The 21,435-nt window shown below is 56.4% G+C and overlaps 2 protein-coding genes and 1 non-coding gene across 16 annotated transcripts in view; 1 reads left to right on the top strand and 2 right to left on the bottom strand.

The window, feature by feature from the left end:
* Window positions 1-1,182: 1,182 nt before the first annotated feature.
* Window positions 1,183-7,359, top strand: G6PC3 (glucose-6-phosphatase catalytic subunit 3). Of its 2 annotated transcripts, XM_036339608.1 has the most exons (6): window positions 1,184-1,518; window positions 4,251-4,357; window positions 4,746-4,836; window positions 6,076-6,194; window positions 6,333-6,474; window positions 6,715-7,359. In XM_036339608.1, exons 1-6 carry the CDS (start codon window positions 1,301-1,303, stop codon window positions 7,076-7,078), a joined length of 1,041 nt encoding a protein of 346 aa, XP_036195501.1. In that variant the 5' UTR covers window positions 1,184-1,300; the 3' UTR covers window positions 7,079-7,359. The 2 variants fall into 2 exon arrangements, with proteins under 2 accessions (XP_036195502.1, XP_036195501.1); XM_036339609.1 differs by lacking the exon at window positions 6,076-6,194 and having other exon boundaries at window positions 1,183-1,518; window positions 6,715-6,898.
* On the bottom strand, window positions 2,177-2,367 carry LOC118672588. The gene has a single exon (XR_004973142.1). It is a non-coding gene; the product is annotated as a U2 spliceosomal RNA (small nuclear RNA).
* A 1,929-nt stretch (window positions 7,360-9,288) lies between the features above and the next one.
* Window positions 9,289-21,435, bottom strand: part of HDAC5 (histone deacetylase 5) — a 34,267-nt gene continuing 22,120 nt past the window's right edge. For 4 of the 13 annotated variants that reach the window (XM_036339602.1, XM_036339603.1, XM_036339605.1 and 1 more), the window contains 24 exons: window positions 20,378-20,637; window positions 20,140-20,281; window positions 19,921-20,035; window positions 19,542-19,672; window positions 19,283-19,429; window positions 19,082-19,194; window positions 18,638-18,769; window positions 18,208-18,430; window positions 16,997-17,208; window positions 16,431-16,730; window positions 15,588-15,753; window positions 14,597-14,730; window positions 14,140-14,260; window positions 13,625-13,674; window positions 13,359-13,466; window positions 12,883-12,938; window positions 12,664-12,751; window positions 11,410-11,529; window positions 11,058-11,155; window positions 10,771-10,889; window positions 10,137-10,270; window positions 9,786-9,870; window positions 9,486-9,651; window positions 9,369-9,408 (listed from right to left, as the gene is read on the bottom strand). In XM_036339602.1, coding sequence (XP_036195495.1) covers window positions 9,369-9,408; window positions 9,486-9,651; window positions 9,786-9,870; window positions 10,137-10,270; window positions 10,771-10,889; window positions 11,058-11,155; window positions 11,410-11,529; window positions 12,664-12,751; window positions 12,883-12,938; window positions 13,359-13,466; window positions 13,625-13,674; window positions 14,140-14,260; window positions 14,597-14,730; window positions 15,588-15,753; window positions 16,431-16,730; window positions 16,997-17,208; window positions 18,208-18,430; window positions 18,638-18,769; window positions 19,082-19,194; window positions 19,283-19,429; window positions 19,542-19,672; window positions 19,921-20,035; window positions 20,140-20,281; window positions 20,378-20,637 — 3,260 coding nt within the window. Of the gene's footprint in view, window positions 9,652-9,785; window positions 9,871-10,136; window positions 10,271-10,770; window positions 10,890-11,057; window positions 11,156-11,409; window positions 11,530-12,663; window positions 12,752-12,882; window positions 12,939-13,358; window positions 13,467-13,624; window positions 13,675-14,139; window positions 14,261-14,596; window positions 14,731-15,587; window positions 15,754-16,430; window positions 16,731-16,996; window positions 17,209-18,207; window positions 18,431-18,637; window positions 18,770-19,081; window positions 19,195-19,282; window positions 19,430-19,541; window positions 19,673-19,920; window positions 20,036-20,139; window positions 20,282-20,377; window positions 20,638-21,435 lie in introns of those variants that run through there. The other 9 variants (XM_036339600.1, XM_036339604.1, XM_036339601.1 and 6 more) reach the window with 9 other exon arrangements.

Genomic DNA, 21,435 nt, shown 5'->3' with positions numbered 1-21,435 from the left:
CTTGCTAAATTACATGACCTTGAGCAAATGAAGAGAGTGGAAGGAAGGAAGGGACGAAGGGGGAAGAAGGGAGAAGAGAGAGACAGGAACAGAGAGAAACAACGTGAGAGAGAGACATCGATTGGTTGCCTCCCTCATACGCCCCACCAGGTACGTGCCCTTGACCCCGGAATGGAACCAGAGACCCTTCCGGTGTGTGAGCTGACGCTCTAACCGCTGAACACACCGGCCAGGGCTCCCACAGCTTTTTAATTCATGAAATTAATGTCTTTCCAAGAAGAACCCAGATTTGCATTCTCGTTTACATTCACTCATCAGAAAACTCTCCAAGAACAAAGTTGCTTGAGGTAGGAAGGAACTGAGGAGTCACTTCCACAGCCTCCTCCCTCAACCCCCTGGTGCCTCTATGCAGGGCATTACCTAGAATAGCTGAGATTACAATTTTCTGTATGTGTTCCTCTATAAAATCATTCCTAATTTTGTCGTGGGTGTGTGTCCCCTCTTCCAACACACTATCTCATGGTTTTGGAAAGCAAGAGGATGCAAGGAGGGGGGGGAAAGACAAACGTAGAAGTGGAATTATGACTTAGTACTGTGTGTAAGCATTCACAAGTCTTTAGGAAAGACTCCTCAAAATCAAAAGGCTGAACTGTCAGCCACCAAACCAAATCAATAGTGGATTAATTCGGACCCGAGAGTCACAGGCTTGCGGAGAAGTCACGGACTGATTGCCGATGTTATGTAAATTCAAGGTCCCACTCCAACGCCTAGCGACTATGCCTGGCGCCCCGGAGGAGAGGGTGTCCGCAGCACTCTCTTCAAGAGATCTCGGAATTTCCTTGGAGGGTAGCGGTACTGGAGAAGGGAGGTCCGATCTGGAAGCCATCTGGCCCTGGAGATCACACATGCATCTTCGCAAGCAGCGAAACAAACCCCTGAGCGCGCCGGTGAGCCAGTCCCTCGACCCGGAACAGCAGCGGTAGCCACCTCTGCTCCCGGAGCCCACGTGCGGGTAACAGCGGCCACGTGGGGCTCTGCGGAAACGCCTTCGCAGAGATTTGTCCCCTGCGCCGCCCAGTAGAAAGGAAAGCCGAAGACGACGGCCGGAGGAAACGCTCCAGGCAAGGGCCGGGCTCGCGGGAGCCGGGGGCGGGGCGGGGGCGGGGCTTGTGCGGCCGCCAGCGAAAGGGGCGGGGCCTGGGTCTCCCTGGGTGGGCTTTGGACGGCGGTTGGTAGCCACCGCCCAGCCGCCGGGATTCCTCCGCTTCTGCGCTAGAGCAAACCCGGCTCCTAGGTCGCCATGGAGTCCGTGCTGAGCGCGGGCATCGCGATGGCGGAGGCGCTACAGAACCAGCTGCCCTGGCTGGAGAAAGTGTGGCTTTGGGTGACGTTTCTGGGCGATCCCAAGAGCCTCTTCCTCTTCTTCTTCCCCGCGGCCTACTACGCCTCTCGCCGTGTGGGCGTCGCCGTGCTCTGGATCAGCCTCATCACCGAGTGGCTCAACCTCGTCTGCAAGTGGTGAGATAGCGGAGCCCTCGGCGCCCTGCTCTCCCGTCCCCCACGGCCCGGAGTCCTGCGCGAGCCCTGACCACTCAGCAGGTGCCTCAAAGGCCCGCACCTCCCATCCTCACCAGCGAACTCCAGGGCCTTAAGTCCTCCCGTCTTGGATTCAGACCTCAGCATCCCGTCATACTCAGAAGAGTAGACCAGTGCTTCTCAAAAGGCCCTGATCAGAACGCCCCTGAGGGCAATGTTTAAAATGCAAATGGCCCGTCCCACCTCAGACGTACCGGTTTAGAAACTCCAGCGGAAGGGCTGGGAATCTGTATTCTAACCAATATCTATGGTGACTTAAGCAGCCTGTAGTCCTGCTTCTCAACTCACTTTCATTCATCTCGTCATTTATTTGGCATCATTTTTTTAAAAATATATTTCTTTATTGATTTCAGAGAGGAAGGGAGAAGGAGAGAGAGAGATAGAAACATCAATGATGAGAGAGAATCATTGATTGGCTGCCTCCTGCACACCCCCCACTGGGGATCGAGGAGCCTGCAACCCAGGCATGTGTCCTTGTCCGGAATCGAACCCGGGACCCTTCAGTCCGCAGGCCGACGCTCTATCCACTGAGCCAAGCTGGCTAGGGCTTGGCATCATTTTTTGTTTTGTTTTTTCCCCGAGGGGGTGCACCGTTCCCGGAGGTACTGCAATACCAGGTCGATGCGTGGAGTGGATGGAGCAAGCTCCTATTCCATCTCCCTGCTCCAAAAATACATTTAATATAATGTCCTCGGATAGAGGACGTATCAGATATTAAACTGATAAGAACAGATACTACACTTGATCTTAGCCAAAAGGCCGAGAAGCGATTGGCATCGTTTTTTAAGAAGCATGCTTCGTGACTGGCTTTGCGTTCACTGCTGAGGTCCGAGGAGGCTTGCCAATGACTAGTAAGGTGTAGTCCCCAGAACATGACTAGCAGCATAGGGAGCCCTTGGAAACTTGATAGAAATGTAGAACCTCAGGCCTGGGGCCAGAGCTACTGTATCAGAATCTGCATTTTAAAAAAGACCATCCCCCCCCCCCCCCATTCCTGTGTAAAGTCTGAAAAGCCCTGAAATCAAGCACTGCCATCCAGGGAGCACGTTCTCTTCTTTTTTCCACTCATTCACCAGTAGGCTCTTCACACAGACTGATAAGCCAGGAATCCCAGGCAAGTGGGTGGGGCTCTTGGGGCTTACCTCTGTGCCACCTGTTATACTTCTTGCTGGGCATGTAGCTGCACCTCCCTTCACCTCAGCCCCTGTTGCCAGATCCCCAGCCTGGCAGAGGGAAGGGAGGCTCATAGGAGACGTTTGAATGGGCTGGAATGTGTTGCTAAATAACGGTACTGGAGTTACCTTCCCTTGTACTCTTCTCTGCCAGGCTTTCACCCCTACTGTAAACGGAAAAGCCGTGTCTAATACTTTTCTTCTAATTGCCCTTTGCTTTGCGTTCTCTCCTCCTGAGAGTCTGTGTAAGCGTTCCTCTCTAGTCCTGTTCCCCTGAGAATCAGACCACCTCCTTAGGTAGACACTCGTAATGACCCCCCGACTTGACACAACCCCCCTTCATTTGCTAAGTATGTATTGAGCGCCTCGTTGGTGTGAGAACAAGGCTTGGTTTTTGGTGGAGAGCAGCAGTCCCTTCTGTACTTCCCTCCCCGGCACTTGATTTTCTGCCAGCCTCTCTTCTGCTCTCCCACCTCTTCCCTTTCTGGCCACAGCAGCCTTCCCACTGTGGGATTTCACAGGGTCCAGCCAAGCATCTCCTAGGCCAGGGGATTTTGTCTAACTTATTCTTCCTCGGCCTCCTCTGCCCATTCCCCACTCCCATTTCCAGACACAAGAAACTTACCTCCTAAGTAATTCAGGTGGAGGCAATTCAGGTTGGAATTTGGGAAATGGAAAGAGGGAGAAGCAGGAGGCTCTGGGAGGAGCCCAGTGAGAGGTCCTGGGCTCTCTATGGATTAGAAGAGCAGGGCTGGTCCTGCAGTGGGAGGGGTAAAAAATAGGACTTCTGAGCATCTCAGAGCATGCACCCGCCCCCCACAATCTCTTACCTCCTTATCACTTTTTTAAGAATATATGTTTTAATGGTGTTGGGGAGAGAGGGAGATAGAAACATCAGTGCTGAAAGAGAATCATTGATTGGCTGCCTCCTGCAGGCCCCACACTGGGGACTGAGCCAACAACCTGGGCATGTGCTCTGACCAGGAATCGAATCGTGATCTCCTGGTTCATAGGTTGATGCTCAACCACTGAGCCATGCCAGCCGGGCTCCTTACCACTTTTTTTAAAAATAGTGTGTTTTCTCCTGTTCCAAGGTAAATATCCATGGCAATGTAACAGCATAGAATTGGACTCCCTTTGTTTCTTTTCCTTTTTTTTAATATATATATTTTTTTATTGATTTCAGAGAGGAAGGGAGAGAGTGAGATAGAAACATCAATGATGAAAGAGAATCATTGATCAGCTGCTTCCTGCATGCCCTCTACTGGGGATCAAGCCCATAATCCAGGCATGTGCCCTTTGCTGGAATCGAACCCAGGACCATTCAATCCACAGGCTGACACTCTATCCACTGAGCCAAACCAGCTAGGCCTGAACTCCCTTTCTGACTCTATCTCTAGAGTACCCCCAGGTGTTCTGCCCCTCTCTTGTCCACCTGGCTCTATGTGAGCACAGTATCATCTTGCATCTGTTCTCCTCTAGGTTCCTTTTTGGAGACAGGCCATTTTGGTGGGTCCATGAGTCTGGGTATTACCGCCAGGCCCCAGCCCAGGTTCACCAATTCCCCTCTTCTTGTGAAACTGGTCCAGGTAAGAAGCCTCAAACCTCCCTTTTCCTGTGTAGTTAGGATAAGTGTGAATGTTTCGAGTACTTTTCAGCCAGGGAGGCCCAACTAAGAGGCCCACCTCACAATTACTGGGCCAGGGATTAAAAAAGCTCTAGGAGAACCACATTGAATTCTGGAAGGAGAGCACCTATGCCAGTGTGCCAGCTGCCCACCTTGCTTAGAGTAGAGCCAAACCTGAGAGCAGTGGCCACAGGGAGGGGTGAGGAAAGCTTCAGGGTGGAGGGAGCTATGGACAGTGCTGGGGAAAGGTTCTCTTATCAGCCATGGGGAGGTAGCTCTGTTGAGCTATCACCAGGGGCACCTGGGTTCCACCCCCATCCTCTCACCACAAGCTTCTGTTTCCCCCACAGGCAGCCCTTCTGGACACTGCATGATCACAGGAGCAGCCCTCTGGCCCATAATGACAGCCATCTCTTCCCAGGTGGCCACTCGGGCCCACAGGTACACCTGGGCATTGCCCACCAGTGGGGTCAGAGGCAATGGTACCCTGGACCCAAAAGGCCCAGCAACAGGGCAGCTTGGGAGCTGGAGTTCTGGAGACCCTGGGCATTTGTGCTGTGAGAAACTAAACTGTATCCAGATATCCCCTAGACCAGCGGTCGCCAACCTTTTGCACCTCACCACCGGTTGGCGACCATTGCTCTAGACCAGGGGTCCTCAAACTATGGCCCGCGGGCCACATGCAAATACAAATATTGTATTTGTTCCCGTTTTGTTTTTTTACTTCAAAATAAGATATGTGCAGTGTGCATAGGAATTTGTTCATAGTTTTTTTTTTAAACTATAGTCCGGCTCTCCAACGGTCTGAGGGACAGTGAACTGGCCCCGTTTAAAAAGTTTGAGGACCCCTGCTCTAGACCAGTGGTCGGCAAACTGCGGCTCGCGAGCCACATGCGGCTCTTTGGCCCCTTCAGTGTGGCTCTTCCACAAAATACCACGTGCGGGCGTGCACGTACAGTGCGATTAAAACTTCGTGGCCCATGCGCAGAAGTCGGTTTTCGGCCTGAGCGAGTCTATTTTGAAGAAGTGGCGTTAGAAGAAGTGGGGGGTGTCGGTCAGTCGGTCAGTCAGGCGATGGGAGACGCAGCACAGGCGGGCCGCGGGATACCCACAGCAGGGGAGGTACATTGTTTTGAGGTACATTCACTGAGGTTGACCCCTTCCAACTCTCCCATCCACACTCGTCTATCTGAAACAAGTATACAAGATGAGTGTGGATGGGAGAGTTGGAAGGGGTCGACCTCAGCGAACGTACCTCAATCAGATTGAGGACGTTTTTAGCAAAGGCCAGCTTAGGAGTACCCTAATTAAGTTAATAACAATGTACCTACCTATATAGTTTAAGTTTAAAAAATTTGGCTCTCAAAAGAAATTTCAGTCGTTGTACTGTTGATATTTGGCTCTGTTGACTAATGAGTTTGCCGACCACTGTCCTAGACCACTGGTCGGCAAACCACGGCTCGCGAGCCACATGCAGCTCTTTGGCCCCTTCAGTGTGGCTCTTTCACAAAATACCGACTTTTGCGCATGGGCCACAAAGTTTCAATCGCACTGTACATGCGCGCCCGCACATGGTATTTTGTGGAAGAGCCGCACTGAAGGGGCCAAAGAGCCGCATGTGGCTCGTGAGCCACGGTTTGCCTACCACGGCCCTAAACCATTTGCCTCTCTTCTTTCTAGCCGCTGGGTGAGGGTGATGCCAAGCCTGGCTTACTGCACCTTCCTACTGGCTGTCGGTCTGTCCCGAATCTTCGTCTTAGCACATTTCCCTCACCAGGTGTTGGCTGGCCTGATAACTGGTGAGCAACTGGAACAGGATGGGCCCAGAGGGTGCTGTCGGCAGTGGGAAGACCAATCTGTTTTGCCAAACTGCACTGTAGCTCAGGGTGGGTCATGTCCCCAAACACATTGAAGCTGCTGTCACCCCACTCCTTCAGGTGCGGTCCTGGGCTGGCTGATGACCCCCCGGGTGCCCGCACAGCGGGAGCTAAGCTTCTACGGGTTGACTTCTCTGGGCCTCTTGCTGGGTGCCAGCCTCATCTATTGGATCCTCTTTACACTGGGCCTGGATCTTTCATGGTAAGTCCTGCATTAAAGCCTGGGCAGGCTGGCCTGTCCTGCCTTGCCTGTACCTGGCCTGGTGGGTCTCTAGTTCACTATACTAAGAAAGGCCACATTACCTGTTCACAACCATAGACTGTCCTGGGGTCTCAGAAGAATATGGGGGTGGAGTAGGCCCCAATGGGGATGAGAGCCATTGGCTCTCTAGGTTCTAGGCTAGGGGATATCTCTCCTGGCAAAGACTTTCCCTCCCAACAGGTCCATCAGCCTAGCCTCCAAGTGGTGCGAGCGGCCTGAGTGGGTGCACATGGACAGCCGGCCCTTTGCCTCTCTGAGCCGTGATTCAGGGGCCGCCCTGGGTCTGGGCATCGCTCTCCACTCTCCCTGCTATGCCCCAGTACGGCGAGCACACCTGGGAAATGGACAGAAGATAGCCTGCCTTCTGTTGGCCATGGGGCTGCTGGGCCCCCTGAATTGGCTGGGCTACCCACCTCAGATCAGCCTTTTCTACATCTTCAATTTCCTCAAATATACCCTCTGGCCATGCTTGGTCCTGGCCCTTGTGCCCTGGGTGGTGCTCACATTCAGTGCCCAGGAAGCACCACCCATCCGCTCTTCCTGACTTCAGGTACCTCCTTCAAAGCCAACACTCCGTGACCGCCACACTCCAGGAGGCAGCCCCATCCTCTTCCAGCCCCCCAAAAGGCCCTGCTCATTTGAATTTCCCACTTCTCCCACCACCTGGCTTAGCGCCAAAGAAGGGCCTTCCCTTTCCCAGAAAGGCTAGCTCTCCTCCTGCCCTCCTTTCCAAGTCCCCAAAAAGCAAAGGCAAGAGCAAGACCAGTGGGTTCCTGCAACACTGTGAGGGGCTCAGAGTGGCCCCAATAAAGCCCTTAAACACTTCTGGACTCTCTTACCTACGTGTACATGTCCACTAAACTTGTCCGTGTGCACGCAAGTGGGATCCTGGCTGGGCCGCCTGTTCTCCACCCCATTCCAACCCTGTTGCCACGGAGGCAGAGAGTCAAAAGGAGAGGGGAGGCTGTAAATTCATTTGAGACCTTCAGCCCTGGGCACCATCACCACCTCGGCCATATGAGAGGTCTTATGTGGTGCTGTGGCTACCTTCAGTGAAACCTTGTCTTTAACCTACTGGACAGAGATGCACCCAGCCTCCTGTTTCCTAAGCTGGTTAGTCCAGGGGCTGGAGAGAAGAGCAGTTTTTTTGGCCAAGAGGGGAAACAAGAACCTCTGCTCCATTTGGGAGCCCAGAAGACAGAGACACTGGCTCTAGAAGGCACTGCCAGAAACAAATTTATTTACACAAGGACACACAATGTTATGGGTTACAAAATACTTGAACTGGAAACCATATCTAGGAGACAAAGCAAGGAGTGGGTTTACATGAGAACCAGACCAGCCACGGGAAGATGGGAGGTACAGGGTCCAGAGCTGGGGCTCAGCATGGGGAGGCCTGACACTGAGCCCAGCCCAATCCCCATCCCCCAGGAGGACCTAGGACACACAACACGTAAGACAAGTGCACAGTGGATTGATGGTGGTGGGACTCCTGCCCCTCCCCTGACTCCCTCAACCCTGCTCAGACCCCGTCAGGGTAATTAATATGTAAACAGATTGGTGGGGCCCAAGGATGGGAAGAAAAAAAGAGTATGTGGTATTGGAAGGAGGAGAGAGGAAGACTCACCCCCTAGGAGCCACTTCCCATCTTTGGTTTCCTATAGGCTGGACAGCATTCCCTAGAAGCCTTGTGGGGCCCCAGCCCCAAAAATGGGACTCGGCTGGGCTTCTGGGAAAGAGAAGGGGCGGCGCCCCCTCCGATCTTAGCTTCCTTGGGCTGGTGGCCCACACGGAAGCCCAGGAGGAATGGAAGCTCCAGCTGAGGGCAGACTTCCGTGTTTCTGGTTCTGGCCCTGACCCTTCTAGAGCCCCCATTCTCACCATCCCCAGGCTTCAAAGCCAAAGGTCCCAGGAGAGAGGTGGGCCACGAACCCTCTGCCTGCAGCATGCTGGGTGACTAGGGAGATCTGGTCCTGAACAGCAGGGGCACTCTCACCAGCTTACAGTGCCCCCTGCAGGGACCACCTTCTTCCCCTCCCCAGTCTGTGCCAGCAGAGGGGCAGGAAGGCCAACAGAGTCAGTTGGAAAGCAGGCCTGGAGCTGAGGCTCTTCCAGGCCCCTCATAACCCAGGCGTCCAGCCCCATCCCTCCCCGCCCACTCCGGCCCCTGGAAGGGGAAATAGCCCCTAAGGAATGTAAAGCAAGACAGCCCTGCCCACAGACTCCAGGCCCACATCCCAGGGCATCAGCCTTCCCTTCGGCGCTGAGGCCAGGAGAAAGGCGGAGGAGAAAGCCATCTGTGCAGAGATGGTGAGGACAACAGAGTAGGGGAGAGGGTGGGGAATCGTTGGGCAGGAGCCCACCTCCCATCCACTCTACATCCTAGACGGTAGAGAGACCCTTCAGGACCTCCCAAGGCTAGAGAGGAGGGGGTGAAATTAAGGCATTTCCCCCCCAAGTCAGCTGAGACCAAGGCACCAAACTTCCTGTTCCGTCCTCACTCAGGGAGACTCCAGAAACAAAAGGTACTGTCTGGCCCCGTCCCCACCTTGAGCTGGCCCAGGCTCCAAGGGGGAAAAGGATAGAATTTGGGAAAGTGGGTGTTAAATACCACATGGGGAGAGGCTGCAAAAGGTAGCTCCATAACCTACAGAGGAAGCAAACTTCTAGAGCTGAGATGTGGGCTACAGGGGAGGGGGCCTGAGACAGAGGAGCAGGAGGGGCGAGGCTGAGAGACCCACACGGCACACGTCATTGAATGTGTGACTTTTTGTTTTTAATAGAAAAAATAAACAAAATCACAATGATGAAGCCCAGAGGACAGGGCCGGGGCGTCATAGGGCAGGCTCCTGCTCCATAGGTTCCTCTGCTGGCCTGTGGGGACAAGCACATGGAGGGGCACTGAGTGGGGTCCTCGGCGTGGGGGAGGGCAGAGGTGGGAGGAGCCTCACCTGGGGCTGTGCTCCCTGGCTGCCGCAGCCTGGGCCTGCTCGGCCCCCATGGACAGCAAGGCCATGGCGCTCACTGTCTCGGCCTCCTCCGTCTCCCCCGCCTGGGCCTCCCGCAGGGAACGACCCAGACCAGCAGCAAACCTCTGCACACAACTCCAGTGTTTGCCTGTGGGTGAGAGATGCGCAGGAGGTCAGGGAGGGCAAAAACCGCCCTATGAGTTTGTTCACCCCCAGCCCTGGCACACCCCTCAGCTCCGCCCCGCTGGTAAGGTCTGAGCCCCTCCACTTGTCCCCACGTACTCTGGATCTCGATGACTTTCTCTAGCGTGGCCACTGCGTTGATGTTGGGCTTTTGCTGTAAGACTGTCTCATCCAAGGGCTGTAGCTGGCAGTAGAAAGAAGAGAAGGCTTAGGGTGGGGAATGGGTGGTGGTGCCTGCACCTTCTAACCACCCCATTCAGCCTCAGACATCTCTCAGGATAGGAGGAACCCCACTCAGAAAGTTCTTCCTGGCCTCTAGCTGTCCTCAGGACCCAGGAAACCTTCCCAAGGGCCCTCGGTACTGCCTGACCCAGGAAGGGGCCCTTCCTCCCAGCCTCTCCGATGCTGGCCTACTGGCCCACACCCCCAGCCCCTCCCTCCACCCCTCACCTCCACGCTGAGCAGAGCCGAGACACAGGCCTCAGAGGCATCACAGATGGCGGTCAAGTCGTGGCCTCCCTCCAGGGCCAGCACCACCCGGCCCCCTGCCAACGTCATCAGCTGCCTGGTCAAGTGGCCAAAACCTTTAGGGATGAGTGAAGAGAGATGAAATGGTAAAAAAAAAAAAAAAGAATTCAAGAGAAGGTAAGAAAGGAGAAGTGGGAGAAACAGCACAAAATAAGATGGAAGCCTTAAACTCAAATGTGTGTATGTATCAATAATAAAATTTAATGCCAATGGACTAAATGCTCCATTAAAGACAAAACATAACAGACAAGCTTAAAAAATGCAATCAGATGTCTTTTAAAGAACACCACTCAGAGAGGATGGATCAACAAGCTCCACGCCGAGGACTCCGGGAGGAGATACACCCTCTGCTATTCCCCCCACCTCCCTCCTTGCTTGCCTCTCAAGGCCAGGATTGGCAGAGGGAGACTAGGGGCACTGCCAGGATTATTGCAAGTCTTGGACCTGCCCCAGCTCTCCTCCCACCTGTGCAGTATCAGTCTATACCTGCTCCACACCCCCACTTGACCCCATCCTTACTGTCCCACAGCCTCCCTTCACCCCCCAGCAGGCTCACATCTGGCGGTGACAGAGTAGCCACCCAGCGGAGACAGGTGTCCCTCAACAGCATCAAACCCGGCGGAGACTAGGACCATGTCAGGTGAGAACTCGTGGGCAATGGGCATCACCACTGTCCTGCAAAGGGAGGGCCCAAGCTGACCCTGGCAGGAGGCTGAGCCAGGCCTCGCCCCACTGTGCCCCCCAAGACAACCCCCTCCACCTACACCAAACTGAGTGTCTCTACCCCTCCCACGGCAGGGCCCGGGGGCTCCCACCCCTCCCTTGGCCCTTCTCAGTCTTCACCTGAAGGCTGTTAGGTATTCCACGTCTCCGATGGGGGGGTCCACACCTCCCGTCCATGCCACGTTCACATTGTACCCCATGCCCGGCCCTCCGCCAACCTGGCAGCATGGTGGGGGAGGGGTTATTCTCACTGCCTAGGCATCCCAGAAGTTGCCCCCACCCTCAGCCCTACCTCCAGCCCTCACTCCACTGACCTCTGCTCTGCATGGAAGGGCAGTTGGCCGGTGTGGTCCTCCCACTAGGAGCCCAGACTCCCCAGGTACCAGCACCACCAAGGGCCTCCAGGACTCCCTGCCAGGTCCCATTCTGCTACCTCCCCAAGGGGCCCCACATTTGGGCCCAGGAGCGGTACCTCTTCAGGAGCCCCGGAGCCTGGAAAGAAGTTCCCATTGTCATAGCGATGCAGGGAGATGTAGAGCACGGAGGGGTCATTGTAGAACGCTTGCTGGGTGCCGTTGCCATGGTGAATGTCCTAGTGGGAGGAGTGAAAGCGTCAGGAAAATGGCCCGGGCTCCCAAAGGTAAAAATTCCACTTGTCACCCCTCCCCCCCGAATATGGTGAGCCTGGGGTACAGCCCACCACTAGCTACAGGGCATCTGTGTTCTGTTCACAACAGTATCACCTCATGCTTCTCTAACTGGGCTCTGTGCAGGGTAGATGCAAAGCCATGAGGCGAATGTGGCTACTCTCCCCGAGGGCCCATTCTATACAACAGATGGAGGGCAACGTTAAGGCCAGTAAGCATTGGAGAACAAATAGATATAGCGCAACCCGCATGGCTCAGTGGTTGAGCATCGACCTGTGAACCAGGTCATGGTCCGATTCCCGGTCAGGGCACATGCCTGGGTTGCAGGATGGATTCCCAGCGCGGGGTGTGCAGGAGGCAGCCAATCAAATGATTCTCTCTCATTGATGTTTCTATCTCTCTCTCCCTTCCTCTCTGAAATCAATAAAAATATATTTTTTAAAAAAACACACAGATACATTCTGAAGAAAAATCCAACATTAACAATTTTTAAGCCAAAGTTGGTCTTCAGAGAGATGTCACCCTTGATGAGGATTGCTCATGGCTACTTCCCCAGCTCACAGGGCGTGGTGGGTGCCTTTCCCTCTGCCAAGAGAGACAGGGTTTGAGAAGCACTGTGTAGGAGCAAGAGTACAAGTGTTGGGGTCAGAAGGCCTAATTTGAAACCCAGTAGCAAACTCCCAAATAAGCGACCTTGGTTGGGTAAGTCACCCAGCAGCTCAGTGTCTCCATATATAGAAATGGACGTCCTAATTCTTCCTTCCTATATTAGGTGGCGTGAGGAACACTGTGCCGTGATATTACGGTGGTATTGGTCTCTACGGTTTAAGGTAGGAAGTCCTTTCAGTTACTTGAAGCTGCAAGGTGGGGGCCAAGATGGACCAGGGGCTAAAACCACTTTCGAGTCTCCTAGTGAGGAGGGAGTCCCAAGGAAATGGAGGGTTGGGCTAATTCTCCAGGTGGAAGATGTAAAGTAAGCCATCAGGCCCAGCTCCAGCGTGGGCACCCGAGGAAGAGGAGGCAGGGTTGGGTGGGGGCTTCCTGAAGGGTGACCCTGGCCCCGGCAGCTCACTGCTTACCCAGTCCACGATGAGAACCTTGCCCACGTTCAGCTTCTGCTGCAAGAGTTTGGTTGTGATGGCTACGGAGTTGAAGAAGCAGAATCCCCTGAGGGAAGGGGGAGAAAAAGGGCGGGGAGGTCAGTGGTTTGCTCCATGAGCAGGATACATGCATCACCTTGGTGAGGGGGAAAAGGGGTGAGGACTGCAGGTCTAGTGCAGGGCTGGGGTGGCACTCACATGGCTGTGGATTCCTCAGCATGGTGTCCTGGGGGCCGGATGATGGCAAATCCATTCTGAAAAGGTGCAGACAGGGGGACAGAGATAAGAGACAGACAGGCAGGCAAGGTGGCCACAGAGGGGTGGCCACAGAAAGACAGAAACATAAGCCAAGCAGGGAAGAAAACACAGGTCAGAAACATGTATCATACACACCTATGGCCAGCTGTGGGCCACGTGGGCAGACAGGCAGACCATCCCAGCTCTTGAGATGCCCATGAGAGCACCAGACACTAGTGCCACTTTGTTGGTCCCTCTTTACCCCTCATCCCCCAGCTGGCCTTAGAACTGTCACCTCCCCACCACTCTGGCACCTGAAAGGTGAGGTTGCAAAGGACCATGCCTTCCTGAAGGGAAAGCTAAGGCTGCCCCATTCTCAGCTCCTGAGGATACAAGACCAAGCCAAGCAGTGCTTAGCTCCCCCTGCCAGTACTCACCTTAAGTTCTCCAGCTGCCACCTTGAAAGCCAGCTCCACCAGGCAGCCCACCGCCATGCGCACGGCACTGGAGGAGTGCATCTCATTCCATACAGTGTCACTGTCCACCTGCAGGGGCAGGAGAGCAGGCTTCAGCGTGCCCCCTGCAGGGGGAGGGCAAGAATGGGGATGGGCACTTGGACAGCCAGCAGCTATGTTGGGCAGGAGGGAGGGGCCAAAATTGGGAGAACCATTCACCAACCCCCACCGGTAGGTGCCCTACTCACCCCGATACCCCCACAAGGCAGCATGGCGTACATCTTCTGGCTGATGGGGCCTACAGGGAAGAGAAACAGCTACTCCACTGCCAAGGCTGTAGGGTGGGGTGTGCAAGGGCAGTGAGCTCAGTCACAGAAAAAGACCCAAGCACACGACAGGCTTCTGCAGCCCATACCAGTTGAGAGATGTCTGTGCCCTGTTCTGGGGCTACATCCTGCCTCTGGGGCAGACAGCGGGGAGAAAGGGGCAGAAGAGCAAAACACTCCCCCATCACCAAGCCTGACCCCTCACCTTCCACTCTGCAATGCACTCCCACCAGCATGCTCTGCTGTCATATTCTACATGAACGGAGTCCCTTGGAGGCATGCAATACGGCACTGTCCCACCTCTGCCTTGGGGATGACCTGTGCTCAATAGGACCCATTTGCCTACCCTGGCCGAGCAGTTTTCCTGACAGCCCCCTATCCCACCCAGGCAGCGGACAAGGCCTGGCCCACACCTGCCCATCAGCCTGCTGACTCACCAAGCAACTTCTTGCTGTCCAGCTTCTGTCGGTTGAGGGGGCTGGTCCCATAGAGCAGGGTATGGTACTCAGAGTGCACCGTCTGAATCTCGTCCAGCGTGGCTTTCCGACCGCGGATCCGCTGGCAGGGGAGATGAGGAGAAGGGTGGCATGAAGGTCCAGCTCTCCCTGAAGCCCAGACCTGCTCTCTGCACCACAGCCTGGGGCACATGGAGCCACTTCTGACCTCAGGAGATCCAAAGGCTTTTGAGAAAATATAACCTGCCCCCGCCCCTGGGGACCGACCCTCCCCGCTTCAGTGAGGGGCCATAGGGGAAAACAGGCTGTGAGGGATGAGGGGACTGGCCCTGAGGTCAGGGGTTGTACAGAGACACGGAAAGAGGCTTCACCAACAGGGAGACAGAAGGGCCTTCGCTGGGTTTGAGTTGGGGGCTGAAGGAAGGAGGGGCTCCCTTACCTCACACTTGCTGAGCAGGCCCGTCTCCTGCAGCCGGGACCAGATGCTCTGGATCCGGCCGGCATGCTCAGGGTGCACGTGTGTGTTTCCGCACATGCACTGGTGCTTCAGCATGAATGTGTCATAAACCACGCCTGAGCCAGAGACATACCTGTCCGTCAGCTCTGCCCTGGGCCATGTGATCCTGGCCACCGCAATCCTTAGAAGAGCTCATTGAGCTCTCCCAGCCCACCCCGCCACCCTCCCACACACCCACCCCTCTTCTCTCCTCCTGAAGTTTTTTCCTCCAAGACTGCCTGTCCAAACCTCCTGCTCCTCAAACCTCAACGAGGCCGCCCTTGACACTCCCACTGGCTTTTATCTCTGCCCACTGTGCCCCTAGCACCGTACCCTCATGGCAGCCTCCTTTCCCCACTCCTGTCACAGCCCTTGTGTGCTGCTCCCCGACCCCACTCCCCACCTGTGGCCATTATCATCACTTCAACATATAGTCAGTACAAAGGTGAGACCATCCTCAGGCATCGGTGGCCCAGCACAGGGCGGCGTCAGTGGAAGGGCTTTCTAGAATGGACAGAGGCCCCACTCTTGCCCTCACCGGGAGACAGGGGAAGCTGGAAGGGCAGGATCCGACTGAGACAGTGGGCACTCTCCACCCACTGGAGGGCTTGTGCGGTGATAGCACAAAATCAGGGGGTCCCTCAGCAATAGTGGGTGGGGGCCCTGAAAAAGACGCGGCCCCAGTGGGTATGGACAGGGGATCACCACGCTCCCTTGCAGTGGGGCAGAGGATGCCCCCACTACCACAGGTGGCTGGTGGCGCACAGGGAGAGGACGAAGGCCTGTTTTCCCTCCCTGCAGGGCACTCTGAGGAGCCCTGGCAATCCCTCAGGGCAGGGACTGTATCTCTTCACGATTCCCACCAGGCTGAATGCCATCCATGCACAGGCCCCTGGCACAAGGAGGAAGGACAGACGGCAGTAGTGGGGCTCACCTGTGGTGAAGAGGTGCTTGGTGGGCTGGTCTGGGGGGCTCTTCATGCCCCCAGGAGCAGCAGGTGAGGACTGGGTTCGGCCCAGGGCCTGGTGGGGCACAGTGGACAGGCTGAGGGGTGCCTGGTACACCTGTAGTGGCTGCAGCTGCTGGGCATCTGAGAATACCTGGGAAGGAGGAGAGTAGGAGGGAGCCTAGGTGAGGCTTAGCCTGAGACAGATGTGAGGACAGGTATCCTGGGGCCTCCAGGAGGGTCCCCAAGCCAGCCCTTCTAAACCTTCTCTCCCCCCCCCCCGCCCCCTCCCTCCAAGAACAGAAGAAACTCTAGCCTTCATTGTCTCCTCTCCCAGGAGAAGGGGAGGGATGGGAGGACAGTGATGAGTCATGCCAGAGTAGCATTGAGGTAAGTGTGTGGGAGGGGTGGGATGAGTCAGGCCCCGAGGGCTCCGCTGTGGCCGCAATGAATGAAGTGCGCACTAGGCACAGGGCATACTGTAGTAACAGCGAGGGTGTGTGTACACACGCACACATGCACGCACAGGGACCAGCGCACAACCGATCCTACGCAGGCAGAAATGCAGATACAGCCACGTACGTACAAACACACACACAAGCAGACAGGCGGGGGCGGTCACAGACAGAGGCAGGGAGGGGCTGGCGGCTGGTATTGCCAGCCCTGAGACCAACACCAGCAGTCCCTCCCATCCACAGCTCCTTGTCTTTTCCTACTCTCTTCAGAAAGCTGGCCCTGCACAGCCTGGCACTGCAGACTGGGAGAGGGGAAGACAGGGTGGAGAGGAGGAAGGACAGAGGGATGGTGATCAAGGCCTGGGGGAGGGGGCACCTTTTTGTAACCAGTTCTGGACTCCTCCAAGTCAGGTCCCTCCTCAGCGCCACTCTCGCCCTCCTCATCCTTGACCTGGATGCAGTCCTCCTCCTCCTCCTCATCCTCCTCCTCCTCTTCCTCCTCCCCTTCCTCCTCCTCCAGGTCCTCCTGCGTGCTCTCACTCTCCGTGGAGCCTTCTCGGGGTATGGTGAGGGCTCCCTCCCCCAGCAAGGCCTCCTGCTGCTCTGTGAGCTCCTCTTCTGTCTCCTCGGGGTGGGTGGTGGGCTGTCGAGGCAGCTCCCCAGTCTTTGTGAGGATCTGGGAGGGTGCAGAGCAGAGAGAGCGCATCCGCTGGGAGGGGGAGCAGCCGTGCAATCTGTGGCCCAGGAGGGTCAACCGTTCCCTCCCCTCCCCCCTGCAGCCACCCAGCCCTTACAGAGCTATGTGAATTAGAAAAAGGCAAGGTGGCTCCTCTGAGCAGATATGGCACCAGGGAGTGGCCTAGGGTGTCAGCTCCCTCTCCCTTCCTGTCAGCCTGGTCCTGCCCCCAGCACAGCCCTGCACATTCGCTTCTCCCGGCTCACCTTGCCCAGCTGCAGCTGCTGCTGCTTCTGCTTCTCCAGGAACTGCTGGTGCTGCTGCTGCATGACCAGCTGCTGCAGGGCCTGGGGGCTCTGGGGTAGCGGCGAGGACTGAGTGCGGCTCAGGGGCCGGTGCCTCGGGAGCTTGCCCACCGTCCGCATGCTGGTAGCCACTCGCTCACCCGTCACCAGTGGGGACTGCCCGTGGAGCGGCACTGTCAGGTGCAGGGAGGGTAGTGACCATTATTGTCAGGCCCCTCATCCCATCCCAAAACCCTCCCCATCCTAAAACACCACCACCTATGCCCTCAGGAAAAACTGTGGAGGGGCCTGGAGCACCCTGCCCCCAAATCTGAGCCCCATTCTTCCTCCTCCCCATCATTAAACAGTCGCACAGCTAAGAGCCACTGCCTCCAGCAAGCCTTCCTGGATTCTCCATTCTCTCCCTTTGATTCACTCATGTTTGCACATACAGTCTTGGGCCCTCCCTGTGAGTGAAAACGACGACTAGTTCTTCTCATCTACAAGACCTCCCTGCTCATGAGCACGGATCCTGGGCTGGGAGCCCGGGAGCCAGGACCGCGTGTCTTTTAAGCAGAACCTCTTCTGATGCCACTGGCTACTTAAGGGCTGCCTGTCCAAAGCTGTGCTGTCCAATCCCACAGCTGCCAGCCACACGTGAGCACTGAGCACTGGAGCTGTGGCCTGTCTAAACCGAGATGTGCTCCGAGTGTGAAACACGCACAGGTCTCAGGAGAGTGTAAAACACAAACCAAAACATCTCACTGGTAACTCTTTGTATTGACTATATGTCGAAATAATATTGTAGATACAGTGAGTTAAATATATTATTAAAATTAATTCCACCTGTTTCTTTTTATATGTCTTAATGCGGCTACCAGAAAACTAAATAGCTTGTGTTATCTTTCTCCTGGACAGCGCGGCTCTGGAACGTGAGCGCCAGCACGGCCGCAGAGGTTGCGGAGCACAGCATCTGCAGGCTGCAGATTGTGGGGGAAATCAATGATGCCACTGAGGGAAGCTATGACAGGGCTGGAAAGAATCCTTGACTGCTTCTCAAGCATATCCCACTCCAGGGCACAGGTCTCTCCAGCCTGTCTACAGGGGAAGAGAGTCCCTGCTGGGCACTCCTGCCTTGAGCCCCAGAAGTGGGGCCTGACCCTCCTCCCTTGCACAGCTGCCTGCCCACTCACCGGCGATGAGGGTGCTCTGCTGCCGGGCCTGCTCCAGCAACAGTACGTGCTGCAGCAGAGAGGCGTGCCCGTGGGGGCTCGAGTCGCCCTCCAGTGTCACGCCCAGCAAGCAGCCGGGGATAGAGGATGTGCTCATGAACTTGCCGGTCAGTGCGCCACCCTGCCTCAGGGATTGAAGGGCCTGCCGCTCAGCCTCCTGCTGTGCTGACAGTTTCGGGGAGGCCTGGGGTGGAGAGGGGAGACCGATGAGGGAGGGGCTGATACAGCCCCGTCCTGTCAGCTCCAGACCGGCACCCCTCACCCACCCCTGCCCACCTCCCAGCTGAGGTGTCTCTGATCTCCCTCAGGGCCTGGAGGACCAAAGCTCTAGCTGGGGACATCCAGGACAAAAGAACCCAACACTGAGAGGACGGAGCGTGCCCATACTTACAGTGAGGTGCGAGTTGGTGACAGTGACTGTGGCCTGCAGCCCTAGGGAGATGTTGGGCAGAGAGGGAGACGTGTAGAGGCTGAACTGGTTGGGAGAGCTTTCCAGAGGGAGGGCCCGGTGCTGGGGGAGCATCTGGGGAGCAGTCGGGAGAGACAGGCATGAGCGCAGGCAAAGGGGGGCCACCTGGGGCTGAGACTGAGGGCTCTGAATGGTGCCCTGCTCCCCGCTACCAAGCCCCACCTGGGGACGGGCCAAGAGCCACAGCCCTTCAGGGACCCATGGGGCATATCCCACTCCAGGGCCCAGGTCTCTCCAGCCTGTCTACGTGGGAAGAGAGGTCCCTGCTGGGCACTCCAGCAAGACAGAGGGAAGGAGCCGCTGTCCTGCTTCCAAGGGAAAAGGGGTACCTCAGGCCCAGCCCCCCACCGCCCCACAGGCCTGTACCTCGGTGGGGATGTTGGGGACTGAGCCAGTGAAGCCGTTCTCAGCGATGGTGCTATGGGAGCTGTTGGGGGAGCTAGGGCCAGAGCCTGGCGCGCTGTTACACACGGATGACACTACGGGAGAAGTGGCTGTCAGCTAGGCCTTCTGGGAGCCACCTCCACTCCCAGGCCCTCAGAACAGGGACAGGAGAGGAGTCCTTACCGCCAGGCCCGGCACCTGTGATCTCAACAGCTCTCTTCTTAAAGGTGCTAATGACAGTCCCATCCTTCCGACGCAGAAGGGGACTGCTCCTCCGTTCGGCCACCTTCTGCTTTAGCCTTGAACGCACTTTCAGGTTAGGTTCAGAGGCTGGGGAGAAGGTGGCCAGGGCTCAGACACATCCACACAAATGGGCACACGCTACAGCCCCGCCCTCCTCCTCCCAGGAGCCATATTCTGGGAGGCCAGGCGGGGCCCTTACCTGTTTTGCGGAGGGGGAAGTCGTCGCGGCTGTCATAGGGCCCAAGCAAAGGCAGTTTGTAGGAGGGAGGCGTCCCAGGGGGGCCACTCTGGGGAGGGGAACTCTGGTCCAAAGAAGCATGGTGGGCTCCCCTAGGGGACAGAGACAGACCCTAAGGCATCACCTGTCACCTAGCATTCTACATTTATGAATACCCACTGTGTGCAGCGATAGAAAAATGGATCCTGATGAGGGAAGCGAGAGAAGCCAGGAGTGGGATTTCCTAGGAGGGACTGCAGGGCCCATATATGGCTTTAGGTCAGGGACCTCTTTCTAGCCTGCAGGCAGGCAGGCCCTGAGCAGGGCACCTTTGCGACCCATGCCGGCCAAGGGTCATTACCAGCATTTGGGATGCTGCGGGAGGGAATGGTTGAGGCCGCCTGGCGTGGGCTCCTTTGACTTCGACAGGAGGAATTCCTGGAGCCTCAGCTTCACCTCGGTGCTGGCGATGGCACCTGTGGGACAGGGCACAGCTGACCTGGGTGCTCGGGCCAGGACCCCACGGCCTGGGGGAGACGAACAGGAGTCCCGGCTGGCCCCTGGAGGGCCCAGGCCTTACTCTCTTTGCTCTTCTCCTTATTCCGCAGGATGAGCAGCTGCTGTTCCAGCCGCTGCTTCTCCAGCTCCTCTTGCCGCTGCTGTTCCCGCTGCCGCTGCTGCTCTAGCTCCTGCTGCCTCTTGGCTGCCAACATCTGCTGCTGCTGCAAAGGCACAGGGGCGGGGCAGGGGGAGGCAGGGTGAGCAGGTCCAGGCGGGGGTCAGAGGTCTGGGGGCCCCCCCGCACCCCCCTCGCTCACCTTGAGGTGCTTCTGCAGCTGGACCTCATGCTGCCGTGTCAGGTGGTCGTGCTGTTTCTGGAACTCAGCGAACAGGAGCTGCTTCTGCAGCTGCTGCTGCTGCTTGAGCGCCAGGAGCTCCTGCTGCAGCTGCTGCTCCCGCAGTGCAGGGTCCACAGAGCCTGCCAGAGCACCCCGCAGCTCCACTGGGCTGGGGCTGCCTCCACCCCCGCCACCCATGGAGCTGGGCATGGCTCCTGGCAACACCGGCTTCACCTCCACTGTGGGGAGAAGAGACAGAAAGGGGTCAGGAGGCCTGATCCCAGACCGCACTAAGCCCTGGCAGCCATGCCCGGCACCCAGAGAGCTATCAGGCAAGAAGGACGACTGGACCAAGAGAGAACAGAGAGATGGGAAGTCAAATCCCTCTGCTCTGGGGATACAACCTTCTGCCTCAGTTAAATGAGGTAGAACCCATACACTTCAATAAGAAAAGATGCATAAGCATGAAGCACAGTACCTCGAAGATTGTGAGTGCTCAACACGTGCTACTGTCATTGACAGTTAATGCCACTGGGTGTTTTATATGAATTACTTTATTGATGAGGAAACTGAGGTTTCAGGAGGTTTAACTAATTAATATGACCACAGACAGACAGCCAGGTGACCGATGAACCAGGATATAACTCCTGTCCTTCCTGTGCCTCCTCCCTCACCTCTCACCACCACACACTCCCCACCAGAAAGTCTGTACTAGAAGAGACACTGAGGCACAGAGGCCAGTTCTAGAAATGACAGGACTGGCCGCCAGGGCCCTCAGTACACCCAGGAGAGGCCCTTGGGGACCCTCTAGACATCCCTACCCGCTTCCATTTTCTCTTCCCCACATCCAGCTATGGGAGCTGAAAGGAGAGGCTATGGGAATGGGGGTGAGGTGGAAGCAGGAGGCCTCGGGGGAAGGGGGTGCAGCGCTGCACCAAGCCAGGGACAGGAGGGGGCTGGGAATCAGACTGGCTTCCTTTGCTGGATTATCTCCTTTCAACAGTTTTATTGTAATTACCCTGAAAATGCCGCTATAT

This window comes from Myotis myotis, unplaced genomic scaffold, assembly GCF_014108235.1.
Source record: "Myotis myotis isolate mMyoMyo1 unplaced genomic scaffold, mMyoMyo1.p scaffold_m19_p_17, whole genome shotgun sequence".
In the NCBI taxonomy this organism is placed as follows: Eukaryota; Metazoa; Chordata; class Mammalia; order Chiroptera; family Vespertilionidae; genus Myotis; species Myotis myotis.
This window is presented reverse-complemented; position numbering and strand designations above follow the sequence as displayed.